Source organism: Lycium ferocissimum, chromosome 4, assembly GCF_029784015.1.
Source record: "Lycium ferocissimum isolate CSIRO_LF1 chromosome 4, AGI_CSIRO_Lferr_CH_V1, whole genome shotgun sequence".
Classification (NCBI taxonomy): domain Eukaryota; kingdom Viridiplantae; phylum Streptophyta; class Magnoliopsida; order Solanales; family Solanaceae; genus Lycium; species Lycium ferocissimum.
Window position 1 is genome coordinate 32,774,918 of NC_081345.1, and position 22,031 is coordinate 32,796,948.

General features: G+C 35.6%; 3 protein-coding genes across 3 annotated transcripts; 1 reads left to right on the forward strand and 2 right to left on the reverse strand.

Moving 5' to 3' along the window:
* Positions 1 to 89: 89 nt before the first annotated feature.
* Positions 90 to 5,703, reverse strand: LOC132052367 (uncharacterized). The gene is made up of 8 exons (XM_059443874.1): positions 5,189 to 5,703; positions 4,380 to 4,464; positions 3,763 to 3,804; positions 2,368 to 2,536; positions 1,099 to 1,151; positions 771 to 995; positions 335 to 381; positions 90 to 160 (listed from the first exon to the last, which is right to left on the reverse strand). Exons 1-8 carry the CDS (start codon positions 5,458 to 5,460, stop codon positions 106 to 108), a joined length of 948 nt encoding a protein of 315 aa, XP_059299857.1. The 5' UTR covers positions 5,461 to 5,703; the 3' UTR covers positions 90 to 105.
* A 1,072-nt stretch (positions 5,704 to 6,775) lies between these two features.
* Positions 6,776 to 10,258, forward strand: LOC132052369 (protein Asterix). The gene is made up of 3 exons (XM_059443877.1): positions 6,776 to 6,942; positions 8,012 to 8,112; positions 9,956 to 10,258. Exons 1-3 carry the CDS (start codon positions 6,802 to 6,804, stop codon positions 10,020 to 10,022), a joined length of 309 nt encoding a protein of 102 aa, XP_059299860.1. The 5' UTR covers positions 6,776 to 6,801; the 3' UTR covers positions 10,023 to 10,258.
* Positions 10,259 to 11,829: 1,571 nt separating this feature from the next.
* Positions 11,830 to 15,271, reverse strand: LOC132052370 (biotin carboxyl carrier protein of acetyl-CoA carboxylase 1, chloroplastic-like). Its single transcript, XM_059443878.1, has 7 exons — positions 14,877 to 15,271; positions 14,740 to 14,793; positions 13,946 to 14,079; positions 13,558 to 13,864; positions 12,704 to 12,775; positions 12,178 to 12,243; positions 11,830 to 12,092 (listed from the first exon to the last, which is right to left on the reverse strand). Exons 1-7 carry the CDS (start codon positions 15,009 to 15,011, stop codon positions 12,069 to 12,071), a joined length of 792 nt encoding a protein of 263 aa, XP_059299861.1. The 5' UTR covers positions 15,012 to 15,271; the 3' UTR covers positions 11,830 to 12,068.
* Positions 15,272 to 22,031: the final 6,760 nt, after the last annotated feature.

Sequence of the window (22,031 nt, forward strand, 5' to 3'; positions counted from 1 at the left end):
GTCAACCCTCTCTACAATGGCAGCATTTGTCTAAAAATTTCACGGCTGCTATAATTTGTTTGTACCAAAGTCCAAAGCGAGCCCCAATGCTATGTAGTTGAGGCTTCATGATATGGTAACATGCATCTCCTCACTTACCATAGCAAATAATTCACCTATCCTGTCAAGGGAAACACACAGTTATAAAATGATTTACAAGAATAAAAAACTCATTCAAGACAAAGCGATACATTATATGACTTGTTGACTCCAATATCAATAGAAGCCAAGAAATGCAGAAGTTGATTCAGTATCAAAGATTGATAAATTCTAAAGTCCCACAGAATCACTTTACCTGAATCTATCAACATTGACTTCTGCAAGCCAGGTTGTTAAGTAAACCTACGATTCAAATATTTGATCAGTACAGACATAAAAAGGATGTGGAAACACCACTACCATTAGAGCAATTATGATATATTGCTCCTTTTTGGGTTAAAAAAGCGTGAATTTTATTTATATATTATGCATCTGTACAAGATTGAGTGCTAAAAGTAGCACTAAAGTTGGTCCAGGTTCAATCATAACTAAGATATGCTACTCAATGTGCTGGTTGAGGGGTTTTTCCCAAAGTAACAATGACATATCTCACCATCAAGCCTTGGGTCTTTTGAAGCACTAGGGATGTAACTCAGTCTGCAATAATTCTAACAGCTACAGACACAAATAGGAGTAGGCACACAAATCTATTCCTAAAAGCATAACTTCATATACAACAGGTGACACAATACCTGGAGAACGTTCCTCTCCAATTGGCTACTTGATTGCATAGTGGTAGACTGAGAATTGCAGTTCTCTACCCTGGGCACGAGTTGCTTAAGAACCTCAGTTGAGTTTGAATTACATATGCGTAGATCATCAAACTCTCCCACATAGAACTCATCACTCCATTTCAGCCTGTCGACTTGTGAAAAATCCTCGGAACCAATGGAGCATATTTCCATCACTAGCAACCGCTGCAATTCACTCAACTTTCAAGAAGGCAATACAAATGGATAGAAGCTTTGTACCAATAAGGTGAAAAATGCCCCACTGTGGCTGATAAGATGAGAAAAGCACCTTTATATTTGTTTCTGACACAAACATCTGGAGCAGCTCCTCTGCTAGTTTCTCTGAAGTCATTAGAGAGGAAAAATTGTAATTTTTTAAATACGTAGATAAAAAGAGTAGTTATTTATCGGTATCAGAACAATAGAAACCCAATGTTGAACTCCTTTTAGTTTAATGTGACATAAATCATGTATCCGATCGTGAAAGCTCAAGTCTATGTAGATTTGCCTCTCATGAAGCAATATTTATTTAGTTAACCAAGGAGATTAAGGGTGACCGCCGAACCTTCTCAAAAAGCATGTTCAAAATCCTAAAACCAGGACAGGAAGACGATCAAAACTCCTGACCATTCAGGCATAAAATTTTACGTCTAGCATCTTATACCACATTGACTTCTTTTATAAGGAACAACTGAGGGCTACTTGCTTAGGTTTTATGACTTCTTTTCGTAAATAGGTTTTATATGATTACCTCTATTATAGCAAACTGTAATAATCCATTTTTGTTTGATTCAACTGTTAGATTGATAATCTAACTAATGCAGAAGCCTAGTGATGCATTCAAGAATTCGCTAGTCTGTATAGGGTGATGTATGGAAAGGGCGGGTTGACTGGTGAGCAAGCTACTGTTGTGCAGTCACCAAGTCCCCTTCTTCCCTTGGTCAAATAGGGTTATACAATTAAAATTGATTGTTGCATCGTCTAAATGAAATCATTGTCACTCTATCACTAACTAGATCATATTTCTCTAAACAATATCCATAAGGCATCCAGCCAATCCTCCGTTAATCATCCCAAAGCTAGGCATCTCTGTTGCATTAGTTCAAAGTTGTAGGCAGTTATTAGATGGAGTAGCATGTGTACATTGCAGAAAAATGTACAGCCAGCAGAGGATCCCCCCCCCCCCCCCTTCTCTGGGGATATTTTAACCTACGTCTACCGTCCCCAAACAACCCTCCCAGGAGTAATACTGGCCCTTCCCCACTTTGCTCTCTTGGTGACTTGAACGGTTGGACCCCCAACCTCAATATTGGAGCGGAGGGTGCTTTCCACTTGACCAATCCTCTCTTGTCCCAGTGCACGTCCTTATTTTCATTAAACCAGTTGTAGTATACTGGAGCAAAAATTTTAATGAAAGCTCTGTGATAACCTTGTACTACTAACTAAGCAGATAATAAATTGAATAGTCATACTCACAGTATGAATTAGCATATGATAACCTTTAAACAAAACATTCCACTAGTGGGGATAGTCAGAAACTTGAAAAGGAAAAGCATACCGAAATCAAAGATTGACCAAAAGGTGAAAACAGGAATCCCATCACAATCACCAGCATCATTCTGATTTCCAGGGAAGCAAGAAAACTCAGTAAGTGGAGTGCCAGTTGTTCCTTTGAGATAACACCTCATAGATTTCGAAATATTGACCATCTGAGTTACAACAGCCACCTGTAGACAGCTAAATAGTCAGGCAATAAAAGGTCATGGCAATTCCATAGAAGTCACTTGAACCAAGAAAGTAAAATGCCGCGTCCAGTATCCCTGTCTCCTAAAAGGTCATAGCTTCAATACAGACATGTACGGAATAAGGTGCTGCCTAAGCAAGAGGTGATAGAAGGAGAATACAAGAACCTAGTCTAGGAGAGAAGTAAATTACTAGTGAATTGGTTTTGTCAATGAGTGAATGACATCACGCAAACAACTAAGACCTATGTATATATGTCCTGATTCAGACTTGATTTTGCACCCTTGACTAAATGTATAGAACCAGCTTCCCAAGCAACCAAGCCTTTTGCCACATCAACTTATACACTGACACCTAGCTATACATATACTCTTAGACAGTAAATATTTTTTCTTATTAGTCAAAGCTTTTTGAGCCTACAAAAATTCACTTATATAATTTTGTCAAATTAGTAAAATAATTAGTTTTTTTGGTCAGATAAGGTTAAGTAATGGATAAAGTCATACAACTATAGGTTTTGAGAGTGTGACCTCAAGGACGTCGGACGTTCTAAGTATGACATAATTGCAGTTCTGGATGTCAAACAAGAACAGATAAGCATGGAAGGCACATGCAGATAAAAACTTCAAAAGACCAGAAGAGATGTACGTTTGTTGCTTTTACTACAATTAGCATCAAAGGAACTTGAGCCAGGATCTAAACTAAACAACAGCTACGTTGTTCACCTAGAAATACATAACACAACCACTGGCCTTCCAAATACGTGGGATTATAAAAGTAAAATTGTGCCTAATTAGTCATTCAAACTGTAGAGGAGGCATACATAACTATCTATTCCTGTATTTTTTATTTAGTCATTCAAACTGTTGACAGATACATATCTATTTGTTCCTCTACTTTATTTAGGGATGTTCCCCTTCTGAACATAAGAGAGGGTTGAACAAAATAGGGCGCATTTAAAAATAACACAGTTATGGAACATGTAAGAAACCTGAACTAATAAAGAAGATGTTAAGCATGATAGAGGGAGATACAGACAGGTTCAGATGTCTTAATAACATAAAATGATATTCAGGTCCTGATAAGCAGAAAAGAACACAGTAGAAAATTCATCTTTGATAAAAAAAATTGTTTACCAACTTTACTCAAAGTAGCAAACGAATCATAGACACATTTATGAAGCGAATCCGCAAATTTGTAGTGTGCATACCATATCTTTGTAAGATGACAAGAGCTTACTCCTATTAGTCTCCTGAAAAATGAAGACAGCTGTGAGAAGTTACTCAGAGTGCTGTTTGATTTTGTAATTAAACAGAGACGGGCTCGCCATTCTACTTTTACATACTCCTTTCCGATCACACTTGACTAATTAAATAATGAGGAAACCCTCTGAGGTGCAATCAGAAAATATTTCCAGCATAATCTGAAATATACTTTTTTCGAGACTAAAGTCTACTGAGTAACTTACATTCACAAGGCCCTTTCTATTTCCTTTATAGGACGACAATCACAGACAAGATTTTTCTTGAGAACCGAGAAATCCCTGAGCTATGCACGGTTCAAAACACAGTGGAACAATCACAAACAAGATATTTTATTCTCTTTTTATAAGGACAATCAGAAACAAGATTTAGGATGCTCCACATGACAAGCAACCAAACAACATTAATTTAGCAACAAAAATCGTTTAGAAATTTATCAGTTGGAAGGTGCTGATATACTCTCGGTACATTTAGGCTTTATGGAGAGTGCAAATAGCCAGCTTCTGGGACAGGGCAAATTGAAGCCAAAAAAACAAACGGGCAAAAGGGAAATTACTGTAATCACCTGCTGCTTGAACAATTTTCTACATGCTTTTTTACGTATATCAGGCATCTCTTTCAAAATACCCAACTCCATTGCATCCATATACCTGCACCAAATCTCCAATAGAGGACATTCAGAATCACATATAATTCAACATTAGAAATTGTTAGATCCTACATTAGTTGAGGTTATGAGTTTTGTAATCACCTGAGTTAGGCCCAAGGTCAAATTTCATAAAAGAAATCACATTGATCACAACACAAATTCAAAATTTCTCTTCAATACTATTCCGTCCTAAAAACGCATGCCACTATTACTATCTGTAGAGTCAAGACAGTTTTTTTTAACAAAATTTTTGGGCATTTAAGAAATATTTTAACTACACCGATTGTGATTTATAGAACATTTATGTAATTTTGTTTACCTATTCGGACCCGTTTGGCAATGAGAATTATTCACTTTTTTTACGGAAATCTTTTTTCACTTTATTTGAAAATCAGCTGTTGGCCATGAAAATTCCAAATAAAATTTGAAAATCAGCGAATTTAGCAAACACCAAAAATCCTATTTTCAGTTTTTTCACTTTCAGTACATTCAAACAACTAAATATTTGTATAACCAAACACAACTCCAACTTCAAAAATTCCAAATTTCACTTTTTTCACTTTCAGTACCCTATTTTCACTTTTTTCACTTTCAGTACATTCAAACAACTAAATATTCGTATAACCAAACACAACTCCAACTTCAAAAATTCCAAATTTAAAGTGAAAAATGTTAGGTTTCTATGGCCAAACGCCTACTTAAACACTTGTTTGAAGTGTTGTTACCTTTGGGAGAGATAGGAATTTACTACTGAGGTAGCGTAAAATCGAGCAGTAGATGATAAGTCAAGCCATTGAGTCCTTAGGGAAGCCAATTTCGACCACTGGTTTCTCAAGTTTCGTTGCGCCGCCGGTCTCCATCGCCGTATTTCTTGACCCGATAACGGCGTTGTTGCCGGCGCCGGTGATTTTGCAGCCGGACTTTGAAGGTTCCAGTGGCCGGAGTAAGACGGAAAGCCAGAAATTGACGGCGCCGGTGGGAGGACTTTGGACTCCATTGTTATTTCTACTGACGGCTAGTAGCTGAAAAAAAACGAAGAAAAGGAACAATGACGAAGTTTTTGGCCAAAATTATCCCTTATCTTTAGGTTAGGTCTAATTTTGTCCTCCAAATATAACCTTGAGCACTATTTCTCCTCTAAGTTTGCAAAAATTGAGCACTTTTAGTCTAATACCCTCATCTGTTATATTGAGTCACCCAACCCAGTTCTCTTTCATCACAAATCAGTGCGTCGCCTGTTCCCAGTTGTGGATGGTTATTTAACCGAGTCTTTGAAAATATATATTTAGTAAAATTGATTAATAACATTAGAAAATTTGACAGTATTAATATTTTTTTGACGTATTATAAATTAAAAATAATACTTAATACTCATAAATTTGATTTATGTGAAGCTACGTTTGGTGAGCGAGATTTAAGAAAGTAGAGAAGACTTTTAAATTTGTGGTGTAAATATATTTTGTGTGGCTATAAATCATTGCATAAAGGTAAATTATTTCCAAATATAGAAAGAGGTCATTTTTTTTTGCACAGACTAATAAAAAAATTGGTTCACACATAAATTGAAACAGAGGGAATATTAGTTGGAGCAAGTGATATATAGTAAAAGTTGGAAAAGTTATATGAAAAATAACTTACGCCCATAAGTAAGAATATTCATTTTCCCTCATCTTCCTTAAATAGTACTCCCTCAATTTCAATCGGTTTGGCTTGGTTTGGAGTATCTTCAATTTTTTCGAAATAAAATTTATATATTAAAAACAAAACATAAAAAAGTAATATATGGTCAATAGTTCATAATTCAAATGGATATTAGAAAAAATTATGGCCAAAGAAGATACTCCCTCCGATCTAAAATAATTGAGGATTTAACCTCTAAAAGTTAATTCAAAATAATTGAGGTTTTAATCTATCAAGAAGATATTTTATTCTTTTTTTCAAATTTACCCGTGACATATTCTTAATTCAATGAATAAATGTAATGGTTCTTATAAGAGTTTTTTAGTCAATGTACCTCTTAATTTTTAATAGTAAGTGAAATCTTTTAATTCATGTACCCAAATCTAAAACATCGAAGGGAAGCTGTCCAAATTTAGTAACTAAGACAAACCGTTTGAAACAGAGGGCATTAGTAGTACATTTTTCTGTGACTAAACAGAAAAAGATTTTGACATTCAAACGCAGGGGTCAAAGTGCAAGTTGTTCAATCTTTTTGGGCCAAGTGCAATATTTTCCAGATGCAAGGGGGTTCATTCAGAAACTCTTTCTAAAGCCGTTTTCTAGTTGGGATCCAAAATCACAATCGGAGAGCAGAAACTAAACTAGACTAGATCAAGGCATGTCTTCACAAACGAACGATCCACGTCAACCGTCAACGGCGAAGCCGTATAAGCAACCGCCGGTAGCTCCACAAGATCTTCCTATTGATTATTCCGGTTTCATCGCCGTCATTTTCGGTGTCTTTGGTGCCATGTTTAGGGTACGTACATTTACACGTAGAACTACCCTACATTTACGCGATGGATTTTTCCTAGTTTAGTTTTATTTTAGGTTTCTTATCGATCAAATTACATTCGAATACCTGATCTAAACTCTCCAGAGGAAAATCATGGACTTATCTACTTTTGGCAAAATTACACAAATATTTTGACTTTGTACCTATACTTGATGAATTTTGTCCTTGTCTACTTATATCTTAGGTTTCTTATCTATAAAATTAGGTTTGAATACAATCTCTAAATTCTCCATCCAGATCCAGAAGAGAATCCTGTATTTATAAGCTCCTGTTTAGCCATAGATTTTGAACTTGAAAATTTGAGTTTTTAAAGTTGTGCATTTTACATGATTTTTTTTTTTTTGAAGTTATGTGAGTAGAAGTGAGTTTTCTCCCAAAAAATGGTCTGAGCCAGTTTTTGAAACTTGAAAATCTTTTGAAGATAAATTTTCAAAATCTGATCCAAAATCTATGGCCAAGCCCTAGCTAAATTTATGGGGAAAATGAGGCCAACTCAGCGTAGAGGTGCGTTTCAATACAAAGGGATTGATAGTTTAGGTAGGTAAAGGGAACAATAGATAGTTGAGGTACGGAACTCGTGAAAAAGTGTTAGTTCAGGTGTGTTTTTGACCATTAACTCTAGATTTAATGTACATAAGTAGACTTTTTTACGTTGAGTGTTCATTTACATAGTTATATTTTAGGTTTTGTATCTATAAAATTAGAGATTCAAATACTAACTCTAAATTGGCCAAACCTCTATGAGAGTTGGCCAACCATGCACCTGTGGTGGATTGGGAACAAATATTTGGCCAAAGCAGCATCGAGGTGTGTTTTAATACAAAGAGAGCGATAGTTTAGGTAGGTAAATGAAACAATGGATAGTTGAGGTATGAAACTCGCGAAGTGTATGAAACTCGCGAAGTGATAATTCAGGTATGTTTTTGACCATTAACTCTAGATTTAATGTGCATGGGTGGACTTTTTTAGGTTGAATGTTCATTTACATAGTTGTATGCTTAAACATTATTTACTCTGATGATCTGTTTTGTAGTACAAGGTTTGCTCGTGGCTTGCTATAATATTCAGTGCTCAATCCCTTGCTAACATGAGGAATATGGAAAATGATCTTAAGCAGATCTCAATGGCCATGATGTAAGTTCAGCTGTTTGATTAACTGTATTAAGAGCTATACGTGTTGTTGGTGTATGTTAGATGTATTTTTACAGGTATTGTTCCGAGCTTGTTCTCCTAGTTTGTGAAATGGTATACAAATGCCTAAATTTCGATTCTGCTGTTTTGAAAGTTACGGTCTTTGGATTGAACCTGTCCCTGATTATGAAATAAACAAATATTGGTTGGCTGATAATGATATGTATTGAAAGGTATAAAGGGAAAAAACATCTAAGAGAACTCACCGGAAGTACTATTAGTGTCCAAGTTTCTTTAGAATAATATGAACTTGCTTCAATAACAGTTAATACTTGCTCTTATTATTGCACTGAAATTAGAGCTTGCTAAATGCAATTTTTCAGTGTAGTTGTTTGCTGCTCCTGCATTTATATTTACAAGGAGGTATTGAACCTGGAAGTAATTTTAATTTCAAAATGTCATGAAGTGGTCATCATGTCTGTAGTTTGTTTTGAATGGTTGGTGGAGTTTTTCCTGGATTGGGATTATGTTTTGCCTTCCGTGTAATTGCGCTCTGCCGTGCATTCAGGGCATCAATTTGAAGCAAATTTAGCTAAAATTTACAAATTGCTAGTTGGGGATGGTTATTTATTTGTCTATGGATTTTAACCTTAAGTTGTTGAACTCTGGAATGCATTTTATTCTATGATATTGCCCCAAAACACAATTATTTGGCATCCATTGAAGAGGAAGAACTTTTTAATTGCAACATTTCATTTGATCTTCATAAAAAATTGGCATGTAATGTGGCTGGCTTATACACATAAAAAAAATAGAATATTTCATTTGGTACGTGGTTTATATGGAATGAGATGGAAAGACAGTAACGAGGAATCATTTTCCTTCATTAACAAAAAGGAGGAATTTGCTTTTCAAGAATATCAAAGAAAAAAAAATAAAAGAAAAGTAAAATTAGGAACCCTAAGTACCTATTGAATGAGCTAAGATGAGTTGAGCTGCCACTGTGCTCCTTATAGTTCCACTCTGCTCCAAAATTACTAAAGCCCAACTAGTCAACAAATTTTGGGAGGAGGAAAATGTATCATCTCAGAAAAGTGAAGTAACAAGACAATGTTCACGCGTGTGGGTGATTGCAACTCTTATAGGACTTAATTGGTAATGAGGTACTTCCTGGAGTGTTGTCCCTTTTACCTTTTTGCGGTCCAAATGAACAGAAATTGCAGGAAGGTAATTGTGCCCCCTTTTACCTTTTTGCAGTCCAAATGAACAGAAATTGCAGGAAGTTAATTGTGCCTTACTCGTTTCCCTTCTCCTGCAGCCAAATAGTACCTATGAGCCTTTGTATGCCCATGTGTTATTTTAACGTCTCAAAAACAATTTAGTAGTAAGGCATTGTCTTCACTCCCCTTGCCACCTGCCTCTGCTTCCATGTCCAGATTCCAGAATGGTTGTTCCCAATGTATAGTAGCCTAGTTTATACTATATGTTTGTTATGAGCAAGGTAGTGAAGTAGATTGGATTCTCAATTATCAGTAAGTTAGTGTTATAGATCTGGCAACTAAACAACAAGATATTATCAACTATCAATCTTGGAGTTGCAAATGATAAAAGAAGCCTTGTCAAATAATAATTTGTTTGACTATCTGAACAGTTATTAGATCAAAGGTAACAATTATTTCGTAAAAAAAAAAAAAAAAGAGTTATTAGATCAAACGAATTGGAAAGAGAGTATACATGAAGCCAAGAGAACCCAGAGCAAACTGATTGTTCTGCTATTAGTTATCACAGTTTCATTCCTATGCTTGATTGCATGTCTAATCAGAACTTGTTATTTTTGTTGACTCAGGTTTGGTATTATGGGTCTAATGACAAACTACTTGGGTGTTGGTCCCCGGGGAAGCAAGAAAACTTGATGGAATTGTTTAAGGCACAAGCTCATTTATAAGGACATTGATGTCGAACGTGCGCATGTCTTCCGGAAACTTTTGGATTGTTTTGATGATTTTGTAATTTTGAGCTCTTTTTATAGGGCTATTCTGTTCTAACTTCTAATTGCTCTTGGCAAAAACTAAACAAAATTATTACTTTCGTGATATAACATTATGTTAGCATATGCCAAGGGTAAAAAAGTTCCGTTAGGCAAGACCAATATTTGTTTCCTATTTCTCTATCCGTCTAACTTCCGCTGTAATATTAATGTAGGAAGGACTAAAAGATTGGCTCCTCTCCATTATTCTACCTCCATTTCAGACAGCTCGTTTGGTTGGAAACAACTCATGGAAACAACTTATCCCGGGATTAGTTATTCCACCCTCAAGGTGGGATAAAATAAGGCTACAATCCCGGGATAACTAATCCCAGGATTAGTTATTCCGGATATTTATTCCAATCAAACATGAGATAAGGAGGCACTAAAATTTTATCCCGGGACTATTTTTGCTTATCGTTCACACCAAACGGCCCTTAGGGCTCGTTTGGTATGATGGATAGAGAAAAATAGTCCTGGGATAAAAATTAGTACCGCCTTATCTCAAGTTTGGTTGGGAAAAAAACTCCGGATAACTAATCCCGGGAGAGTTTTTTTATCCCACCTTGAGGGTGGAATAACTAATCTCGGGATAACTTATCCCGGGATAAGTTGTTTCCAACCAAACGAGCCCTTAGACTTTTAACTATTGCCACTTAATTAATTTTAATGGATTAGATTCACTCTTTCAATCACTCAGTTGATATACCCTGGTACCACATATATTTTGAAGAAGAGTATAAATAAGACGAAGGAGTTTTCAGAATTTCATTATATTTGCTTTATCGGTTACTCAGTGATACATCTGCTTTCTTCACGATTCCTTACAATATATGTATATGGAATCATAAATGAACTTTATGTTTTGTGAATTTATCATAGATTTTACAAGTAGTTTAGGAAATTACTTAAAGCTTCTAATAATTACATAATCTCTTCATCTCCCATGATTATCAACCTTTCTGATTAAATTGTTCATTATTCTTTTGATTGTCGAGTCTAAAATGATATGCCAAAAGCGGTGTATTGGTGGATTTCAGTTATGTTCTCTCTGCACATCCTATGTGGACTTTATAAGGGCAGCCAGTTTTCGCATACTTGAAATACTTCATCAACTGAAATAATATGTACTTTAACTAGGCAAGTGTACCAATGTCGGTATATATATGTCAGTTTTAAAACTTCATCTCCTCGGAAGTTCTAACAAATTCTGCTTGATACTTCGTGAAGAGAATAAACAAATTTTGCGGTAAACTGATGCATTAAAAACGTGGATAGATTAAGTTGCAGCTCGCAGCCATCATATCTCAGCTCAGAACATTTAAGAACTGCAAATAACTTTGATTGCCTATAATGGAAATAACAAAGCTCATAGGCAAAGATCTTAGGCTGCACCACATTTGAATGGCAATTAGATTAGGTTATAGCCATCATATGTCAACTCACAGCATTTAAGAACTGAGAAAACCCTGAAGGCCAATTGTGTAAGGTTCAAAACTAGGTGGATCGTAGACTCGCCCCGTTACACTTCTCTACTTAAATATTAATTTTTTGTCATTGCATGTTCTAACTCATAACGTGCGCCTAACTACACACATCACTTTGCAGTGGGAGTGAACCAAAGCATCGGGAGGTTCAAAGCATTTAAGTACTTAAAAAGACTAGCAACGAGAGATAGGAGGGTGACAATAGACTAGAGATATCAATAAGTCACAACTTTATAAAGAAAACATTGTTCCAAAATTTATGAGCAGCATAAGGAAAATGACGAATACAAGCTATAAATATGATCATAGATTTGAACAAGACCAATATGGTGAACCAATCTTCTGAGCAGATCTGCCTTGAGCTAAAGACAGATTTTCTCTCTATACCTATTGACTCTCACTCTGCTTCATCCACCTATGTTGCACACCAAGATAACTTCTTTCTATCATGGTTCAATGACAAATAGAGGCTGCAAGAAGAGATTGGAAATCACATAAAGCACAAGTAGACCCAACATTGTCTAAAGATATATAGCAGAGAAGAGAGCGACGTACCGTGTCCACACTAACGGGCTTACCATCATCTGCAATTATGTCAACTATGGTTCCAGCTGAATCAGCCTGATAAAGATCCAAAAGATGAACGCAGTAGGTAAAAAAGGAACTTAAGAGTCGCCATAGAGCAGACAGAGTGGCCCGAGCAATTCAGGTGGGGTTAACTCAACAGCTTTCACAAGTCAGAACTGATGATGCCATTCAATTCTAAACATTCAACAACATAATGATTTCAGGTAATTTTGCAACCAACTTCACCAAAATGGGAAATGTTGAGAGGAGCTCCTCTTTATGACAAATCACTTGCCTATTTACGCCGTTCCTATAGGCCTCTAATTACCATTTGAATGGATGCAAAAGAAAAGGAAAACTGAAAATGCAACACATAAGCATGTTCCGCATTAGGAATTATCTGATTATATATGTTTCTACCTATCCTATTCATCTTTTTAGGAATATCTATATTGCAGCAACTATAGAACTGAGTTTGTAATTAAGGAACTGAAATATTTAATACATCGCTTACCTCAATTTCATTCATCAATTTCATAGCCTCAATGATGCAAACTACTTGCCCTTTCTGGACCTTGTCTCCTACCTGGAAATTCACCAGTTTAGTCAGGGTCACGAGAAAACAACAAGACAATATATGGAGGTAAAGGTTAAAGAGAAGCGGCAAGCAAGCACATAGTGGAAAACGTTCTCACTTTTGGTCGCTAGAATACGTGAAATGTGTAATAGTGAATTTGCCCTTAATTAAATATTTCTCTGGTTTCCGGACTAATCCAAACATTTAATTCCAAATTTCGCATAAAATTAAGGAATTTAGACACGATATAGTGTGACATGAAAATTAATCCGCTTTTAGTTTCCTTCTCTTGTTCTCTTTTTAGAAAACTTTAACGATGTACGTTTTGCCTATAGAACTCTACATATAGACCAAAAACGAACAGCTCACTCCAGTCTCTTCCCTCCCAAAAGTTGAATAAAGGAAAGAAAGGTAAAAGGGGGAAAAACAAGAAATAACAGTCAACACCAACAGCAAAACAAGAAATAACGAACAACTTTAACGATACATCACAATATCTGACTGCCAAAATGTGCAATTTACCGACACAAAGTGGGAAGTTGTGCTCTGACAGTTTTACTCCATCTCCAAGTTATAAGTTTAAATGATGCAAGTTTAATTGCTTAACAATTGTCAATAATTGCTCCATTCTTCTTTTCCCCGTTTTCTTTAATTGCTGATTTACTAAATATATGGAGTGATTAAACACAAGATACTCCTTACCCCACTTCATAAATGTTGCAAAAATATCACAATACCGCCCTCTTGGTCCAATCGCTACAAAAACACAGGTGAAAGCAATGTGTATTTACCTTTATAAAAGGCGGTGCCCCTGGGGCAGGCGATCGGTAGAATGTTCCAGCCATGGGACATTTCATTGGAGGATGTGAAGACTTAGGCTTTGAAGGTGCAGGTGGTGGAAGCGCAGGGGCCGCTGGAGCTGCAGGAGCAGGGGCACTTGCAGGAGGCTGCTGGAACTGTTGTTGAACATAGGCCTGTGGAGCAGATGGTGGGGCCATAACAACAGGTGGCTGGGGCAATGCCGCCTTCTTCCTTATAAGAATTTCACAATCGTTCTGCTTTAGCTGCAGCTCCACAATGTCTCTCGAGTCCACAAGCCTAAGCAAAAAAAGCCACAAACTTTTAAAAACTGAACTTTACCAGAAAACGAACAAAATAGGTGATGAGAGCTTAACGCACTCAACAAGATCGGCTGCTTGAGACATGAATGCTTGAATGGATGAAGCATCTGGAATTGTGTATTCAGTCTTTGAGACTTCCTCAGAGCTTTTCTCAGAAACTGGCTTTGAATTGGCCGACTTGTCAATAGCAACCTTAAAAATTTACAAAATTTGATCAATCAAGTAAGCTTCTGTCCCAAATCAATTGGGGTCCACTATATGAATCTTCTGTCTCTTTTCTTTTCCTACTGAGAAATCAGAACATATAATGATTCATGATAGCTTACCTATTTTTAATTAGCAGCTATAGAGAAACAAGAGACTTTGTATCAGGGGTGGAGCCAGGTGGTGGCAAGGAGGTTTACCTGAACCCCCTTTGGCGAAAAATTACATTGTATGTATAAGGTTAAAATTACAGTAGTTTTTATGTATATAAAATAGATGTTGAATCCCCTTGGCTTCTTTGTGTGTTTGCTCCTTTATATTTTTAACCTCCTTAGTGAAAATCACGCTCCGCCACTGATTTGTATAAGAGTAACATATAGTGAGAAATTCTGCTAACTAAATAATATGGAAATAAGCATAATGGAAATAAAATCAGATTCCAGTAGATGAATCTTCCATCCATAGCAGTAATATCTATCTTTCTGAGTTATTCATTAATTCCTTGTGGTGATCACCTTGTTCTATCCTACGACAACCTCCTCTATTAATTTACACATTAGACTAATAAAATTAACACAGAACTTCTCTTTCCTGAGCTCAAAATTTCAACAAACAACCTGGAATACCAAAAAACAGACAGAAAATTACCTCATTGAGCTGGGCATTCACCTTAAACACCTGAGATTGGAGCCTACTGGAACCCTGAAGGACAAAACAAAACACACTAAGCTCAATCATGGTAAAGTTTCAACCTTTACAATTTACATCGCAAAGGGAAAACAAACCTGAAGACGAGGGACCAATGCAGGACCGGATCTGAATGAAACAGAGACATGGGGTTGATGGGTCGGGTTGGAATGAGATGAAGAACCAACAGAAAGGACAGAAATCTTGGGACAAGGGACACTGAAAGAAGCCATTGCCAAATCAGGAAAATAGGAGAGATTTTCAAGAAAGATTGTTTTTTTTTTTTTTTTTTGAAAAGTTTTTCAAGAAAGTTTGTGATTATTGGAGAATGGGGAAATGGGGTTTTTGTAGAAATGAATTTGACGGTGAAATTGATGAGATTTAAGCTGTGGAAAATCCGAAATTTGGAGAAAAAGGGAGGCGATACATACGAGGGAAAAGAGGACGATGCGTTTTAAGCTGGCAGTGGCAGATGGGATGAGTGGAGAAAGGGGTTAAGAATTTAAAGACTAAATATATGGAACAGAAATAGTAGGTCCCATTTACTTAATTATGTGAAAATTTTGGTTTCGTTGTTTAGACTTGTTTCCCTATTTTATTGGGAACTTTTGGGCCGATGATTGGATCAAATCAAATCACAATCAACAACAATCAAGAATAGTTTACCTAAATAGTCATCTATCCAACCGTTAAAATTAAAGTATTCGATAATATAATGTATGTATATATATAATTTATAGGGAAAAGGGTCAAATATACCCTTCTACTTTATTTTATTAGTTAAATATGTCCTTCGTTAGTGAAAGTTAATAAAAATATCCCTGACATCTTCAAACTTCACACTTATGCCCGTATTTGGATGCAAAATCCCTAAGTCCTCTCAAATTACCCAATTTCAAAAAAATATTCAATTTTTTGTTGACCCGACCCGCCTATCATCATCATCAATGAACTCGTTTCTTTCAATGGAGAAAAAAGAAAAAAGCGAAACACCTGCCGATAAAATCCCAAAACTCACCTCCAATTTCATCTTTAAATCCAACTCTAAATCTTGGTGCAGCCAATACTTGGAGTCTATCAAGGACAAGTTGAAACTGAATTGTGTTCTTTAAAGATTCAGATCTTTAAAAATCCAGTTCAAGTATTTTTCTTTTTCTTTCTTAATAGATAAGGTAAAAAGGTTTACAAAATCCTGTAGACACAAATTCTGCTATGTAGAAGCTTCAATTTTCCTGCTGATGTCTAGGACACATAGGAAAGTAAACAACAAGTTGAAAACATTATTGAAAATCCATGACAGGAAGGCCATAAGATGTTGTATCATCACAAATGAAGCATAAATCAAGAAATATAGCTACACAGACACACCCAAGAGACTTCTTAACCTAGGATTCGTGAAGCTACAATACAAATGGTACCAAATAGATCTGGATAATGCATACTTTACCCGATATGCAGAAATTATCCTGATAATATGAACACAATGAAATATTTTACTCAATCTACCGATATATGATTGATGTTCTAATGATGTCACCAACATTTTTGTTTGTCACTTCACAACAATATCATAACAACAAGCGACTGCATGCACCGCCCCCAAGTACTGGCTACACCAACATTTAGAGTTGGATTTAAAGATTAAATTTGAGGGCGAGTTTTGGAATTTTCTTATTTGGGTGTGTTCTTGCTTTTTTTTTTTTTTCTCCATGAAAGAAGATGAAGCTAGAGCTTAATGATGATGATAGGCGGGTCGGGCAGGGCGGGTCAACAAAGAAGTGGGTAATTTTTTTGAAATTGGGTAATTTGAGAGGATTTGGGGATTTTCAAATAAGTATGAAGTTTGAAGACGGCAGGGGTATTTTTGTTAACTTTCACTAACAAAGGGTATATTTAACTAATAAAACAAAGTAGAGGGTTATATTTGACCCTTTTCCCTAATTTATAATCTTTGTATGCCGGCTAAGAAAAGTAAACAATAAATTTGGTCGACTGAGATGGTTCGGGCATGTGAAGAGGAGTAACTCTCGAATAACAGTAAAAGCAAGACGTGTAGATGGATCGACTCATCAAGTTTCCATTGAAATAGGGTCCACACAAAGACAAGCACTTGCCATTTGTTGGTTATTAGGAGCATCCACTTCGGACGAATATGAAGCGCATCGATACAAGTTATGCATTGGCATGAAAGACAATTTTGAATCCGCTTTGTCTACGAACAAGAAAACTAAAAGTAATGCAACTATGAATCTCCTTTCTATCGAATCGATCGTAACCACTACCTACATTTCAGAAAATTGTGCACCACAAATAAGAGCTATTAAAGAGACCTGCAATTCCATAGAAAAACATCACGATTTCTTGTGGAAAAAAAAAATGATTTGTTGAGGCAGGAAAAAATATCAAATTTCTAACTACAAAAAAAAAGGGTAATTTGCGGAGATGAAAGTTACAATTTGTGGGGGTTTTAGCCTCCTCAAGCAATTCGCGGAGACTAAAACCACCGCGAATTGCAACTTTCAAGCTCCGCAAATTACCCTTTTTTTTTTTAGTATACCAAGATAACTGAAAGTTCCAACTAATAAGAAGCCTAATGAACCTAAAAAAAAAAAAGGATAAAGGCCAAATAAAAATTACTTCAAGAACCCATTATAAGTTGTTCTATCCATATATGTTCTGATCGTTAAGTCATTTTAAAATATAAAGAAGTAACACACGAAGAAGCTAAAAGGAGTTCAACATATATTATATATACATAAAAAATAATTGGTTTATTACATCAAAATACCCCTGAACTATACTCGAAAAGTCGATATCACACCTAAACTATACGAGCGACCTATTACACACCTAATATATTCAAAAGTGATATTTTTTACTCCCTGAGAGCTGATGTGGCATAAAATATAAAAATAATTAAAAAATAGGCGCGTTTTATTTAAAATTAATTCATTTTTTCTTTTTTTTTAATACTTAATTTATATTTTTTTTAATCCCACCCCCACCCATACCTTTCTTCTTCATTTCCCCACGCATCCCTTCCTTCCAACCCCCACCCGTCTCTTTTCCACTCCGTCTTCCTCTTGTTTACTCCTCTAAATCCACTGCCACCTAAATAGTAACGAAATATATGGGATGAAGGGATTACTGTTTCCTCCTCTAAATCCACTGCCACCCGTCCCTTTTCCACTCTGTCTTCCTCTTGTTTCCTCCTCTAATTCCTCTTGTTTTTTTCTTCCACTTCTGGTTCATATATTAAATTTTTTCTGTGACAATGGGTACAAATTTGTGAGCACAAACGGTAGCCAAAAGGGGCGGGTTCAATAGAACCAAATGTTGGATCCGTTGGATTGAGGAATTCAATGCTCGGGTTTTGCAAAGAGGCGTAGTTTTACCTTAAATTTACTTCTAAAAACTTGTCATAACACAACATGCCTTCTTCTTCTTCATAGCAACTTAGGCGTCTTCCCGCACAATCAAAGGTCTTTTTTCTTAAAAAAATTGTTGAATTCAATTTTTAGATATTGGTTTCAATTTAGTGTTTTGACATTATTATGAGAAAGAATTGATGGTCTTGGACCGATTCTAGTGGCTAAGCAAAATGAGTTCTTCCGCAATTGGGTTGTAGGTAAACGAGAGAAAAGAAAATAATAACGTTTTCTTTGATTTTAGGAGCAATAAACCACAATGTCGGGTTTCGAGATATGTTTTAGAGATGGGTTGGGTACTTCGAAGTGAAGAGTGGAAGAATTTGGGGGCGGCGTGACGGTGGTATTGGTGGTGCGAAGGATTTGGGGGTGGGGGTGGAAGGTGGAAGGGAAGGGCGGGGGTGGTGAAATGAAAGAGGGAAAATTAGTTTTTAAAATTTTTAATTTTGTTAATAAAGTAAAAAAAAGTAAAATTGTGAAAGAATAAATAAAATAAATAAAAATTAGAGGATTTTTTGACGTGGCATTGACGTGGACCGATCGTTAGATCGATTGCGGATCGACGGGAGAGAGTGTGTACACTTCCCTAATGCAACTGGGTCATAATGTATCGCGAGCAAAAATATCACTTTTAAATATATTAGGTGTGTAATAGGTTGCTCGTATAGTTTAGGTGTGATATTGACTTTTCGGGTATAGTTCAGGGGTGTTTTGATGTATTTTGCCAATAATTATATTAGTAATCGATCTACGTCACAACTCTGGCATAACTTATCTACGTGTCAGTTTCGGTTAGTGGGACCGAGGAAGCTGTTAATTTGCTGACTTATCAGACCAGTCAGATATGCATGAGGTATGAAGGGGAGAGAAAAGAATAAAGCCCATTACTTGCGGAAGTGAATAAAGTAAATAGACACCTATAAAATGTGCATCAAATTATTGGAGTTACTCCTTATGTCCCAAAATAAGTGGCATCTTAGCAAATATCATGTTTATTAAAAAATCAATAAATACAATATGAAGTTCACTAAAATACCCCTGTTAATTAGATGTTTTTTGAAGATTGAAATATCAAAGAGGACCACTTTTTTAATATTAAGAGTGTAATTGAAAACACTTATCAATTTATATTTTGAATTCGATATTTATTTTCAGACAATTTTCTTTTTTGGTAATAAAACACTTATTTTGGTACGGATGAAGTATTTGTTTGCAAATAAAAGAAGAGAATGTGAAATGGTCACCTCGTTCACCAACATCCCACACAACGCTACCCAATTAATTTCACAATCATTGGGTCATTTAATTTTCCCACCAACTACGATAAGCGAAATAATTTATCGTAGAAGCGAGATACGAACGAATCCCCTTGGCACCACCTGGCTCCATCCATGTCAATATCATGATAATCAATTTCTTTGTCAGTCAATCCGTACTCATCAGTTTCTTGGGCAACCACATCAGTGTTGCGGAATAGGATTCTTTGCCACCTTATTTTGTAGTCATTTTAAGGCTATCAATGTAGTTTACACTAGTTGTAGTTTTCCTTAGCTTCATTTCCTTTCTTCTTCTTGATAAAATTCTTATTTTGTATCAGTGGTATTAAAGCATCGATTCTCTGACCTTTATTACAATGGAGATGGATCGGTTCTTCTCCCTGTACAACTATTATGATGAACCATGAGCTTTGCATCCATGGTTCTAGACGCGAATTGTAGGATTTCATTTATGCACCCTATCAAGATGCTAATTCTTATGGGAATCGTAATACATAATATGAGGCTCAATACACTAGGTATCAACAACAATTCAATCAAATATTCCTCTTACACCTCTAATTTTAGTCGAGGTCATCTGCGACAAGCTACTAGTTTCCAATATGGTCTTACGCCTACCCGCCATCAGAGTTCGCAAGGATGCTACTATTTACGCTTTCACTGGAATCGCTCAAGTTTTGCTTTGGGTGGGAATGAATTTTTTTTTCGTTAGGAGATTAAAAAAATAAGATTCACCCAATGACTATTTATAAGAGGCTATGCATGCAGAATACGCACGTACTAGTATTCCGAGTTCAATATAATGGTGTACACTTGTATTTCATTTTTACAGAGTAGCAATTAATACTTACTAAAGGTTTCCAATAGGGTAACTTTATTTATTTTTTTATTTTTTTTAAAATTCCCATCATGTAAACCTTGATAAACAACAAAAACAAAGAAAGATAGAAGGACCAAAAGTGCCCTTAGAGTGGTAGTAATGTAGGGACTTAGTAGCTCTGTTGGTTGGCTACCTGAACTTTCACCTTATTGGTGAGGGTTCGAATCCCCATCTTGTAATCCTCTCCAAAGGGCGTTTCTAGAATTTAGTGAAGGGTGTGTGCAAATTTTCTTCTTACTTGTGTTAAGGGTGTGCAAAATTAAATATATACGCATTGTAGCTAACATTTAGCCTATGTACACCGCGTAATTTTCCGACGAAGGGTGTGCACCTGACCACCCTTCGCCGAAGGTGGCTCCGCCCATGCCTCTCTCCCATTTCCTCTTCCCCTACTCCCTATGTAATAAAAACAATTTTAATTTTTTTTTATTTTAGGCATAATTTTATAGGAATTCTATTATTTATTTGAGTTGACATCAAATTCTTTTTTTAGGCAGTAACGTTTTAGAATTTTATTATCCAACATCTCATCATTTTTTTGGTTGGTTTCAAACTCCTTTATTGTAAGCACTGAATATTACAACTTTATCCAATATTCTATTCTTTTTGTGATGACATATTTTAATTTAAAAGGGTATAAAAGTCGTTTAATATTTGAAGGATATTTTGGTCAACCAATATTTATATTCATGCTTTTAAAATAATATATAGATAGATGGTTAATTTAAGTTGAATTGGGGATTTCCGTCCACATAAGGTTACAAGTGTACACTTTATTAACGGGAGGGTATATTTGACCACTTTCGCTAACGGAGGGCAAAGTTTACTAATAAACTAAAGTAGAGGAGTATATTTGACCCTTTTCCTGATTTTTTAATTTAAAAATCTGGAAAATGATTTTTTTTAATCTGGAAAACTGTAAAGTGCTTCTTTTTTTTTTTGAAAAAAAGTGTTCTGGATTTTTTTTTTTTAAGCTGAATTAATTTTATAAAAAATCTGAAAAAACTGATTTTAAAAAAAAAAGTTTTCCAGGTTTCTAATAAAAAAATCCAATTTTCCAAATTTTTTTTTAAGAAACATGTTTTATTAAAAAAAAAAATCAGATTTTTAATAAAAGCAATTTTTTCCAGATTTGATTTTAGAAAAAATAATTTTTCAGATTGTTTTTAAAAAAATTGCCACTTAGGCACCATATATAATAAGTTAAATGTTATGTGGCGTCCATGTCAGCCAACTCCAATGACTAGTCTTACTTATGTGGGAATATGTTAGAAATGAGGGGTATTTTTGAATACTTTGCTAACGTAGGGGTATATTTGGCTCGAACTTGTAACACGAAGGGTAGATTTGGCCTCAACTTGTAACGGAGAGTAAAAGTAGCTAATTTATGAAGGTAGAGGGGTATTTTTAACCTTTTTACCAAAGATTAAACCCCATCCAAAAAATTTTCTCACCTCGTTCGCTCTCTCTTTCCCGCCCTGCAATTATAAACCCCAAACCCTTCTCTCTCTTCTTCATCATTCATCTTCACTATGGTGTTAGCTCAGATCTCAAAGCACCTTTATGAATCATCGACACAATAGTTTGCTAAAGCAATCAAAAAGCGGGCCGCATCTAATCCTACTTTCAAATCCTCCATTAGTTATGCAACACACATGTATAATCAAG